The sequence below is a fragment of the Trypanosoma grayi genome, assembly GCF_000691245.1.
Source record: "Trypanosoma grayi strain ANR4 Tgr_2277_V1, whole genome shotgun sequence".
Lineage (NCBI taxonomy): Eukaryota > Euglenozoa > Kinetoplastea > Trypanosomatida > Trypanosomatidae > Trypanosoma > Trypanosoma grayi.
The window spans coordinates 1-952 of NW_008827895.1; the positions used below are offsets into that span (position 1 = coordinate 1).

A 952-nucleotide genomic window follows, 5' to 3' on the forward strand; every position below is an offset into this window, starting at 1 on the left:
TGCGGAAGCTGCTTTGAGGGACGCCAGTGATGCCGCGGGTTACGCCACGGATGCGTTCGAAAAGGCCACGGGGGCGAGTCAGTTGGCAAAGAAGGCCTATGGGAAACTCAACGCATCATATTTCAGTGCCGTGGACTTGCAGGGAAAAACTGAACAGGCCGTGGCCGATGCCGACGACGCCGTGTTTCTCATGGAAGCGGAAGGGGGGGATCAAGACTACGCTGGTGTCGCGACGCTGTGTGATTCCGCGGCTACGAGTGCCGACGCAGCAAAGGCGCTCGCGCAGAGAATCGGTGCGGAAGCTACGGAGGCGATTCGCTTCGCTCAGGAAGCACTCCAGAGGGTCAACGAGGCGACTCCGCTTGCTGGCGAAGCATCGAAGAAGGCCACGGGTGCCCAGGCCAAGGCGGAGGAAGCAGCGCAGAAAGCCAGGGCGGTGGAGACGAACTCTGACACAGAACAGAAAGCGATGTTGGCCGTGGCTGCTGCGTCTGCTGCGGTTGAGAAAGCAGGGCAAGCAGTTGATATGGTTTTGGTCGTGAAGGCAGCCGTCGATGCGCTGGAGCAGAGTGCCCAACTTGCGGTGGGCCACTCGGGAGTTGTGCTGGAGAGCGCGACGAACGTGTCCCGGGCTGCGACGGATGCAAAGGAATACGCACAGAAGGTGGCGGCTAACGCCTCAGGCCCAGAAGCGGACCGACAAAGGGCGCAGGAGTCCGCCAGTGCAGCAGTAGGCTACGCCAGCACCGCCACGGAAAGGTCACGGCAAGTCCATGTTGACATTTTCGATGCACTTGAGCAATCTGAGAAATTGAGTGGGGACATCGGCACCGTTGCGGCCCTCCTGGATACTTTTCGAACATCTGCGACGCGGGCTCGTGAGCAGGCCAACGCGGCCAAAGGTGCGGCGGAGACTGCGCTGGCCCAGGCTGAAGAGGAGTGGCGTCAGGAC

At 61.2% G+C, this 952-nt stretch overlaps 1 protein-coding gene across 1 annotated transcript; it reads left to right on the forward strand.

The window, feature by feature from the left end:
• On the forward strand, positions 1-952 carry DQ04_22771000 (hypothetical protein; the record flags this gene model as incomplete). Its single annotated transcript, XM_009318119.1, has 1 exon — positions 1-952. A coding segment is annotated over one exon (952 nt), but the record flags the coding sequence as incomplete, so codon positions are not given.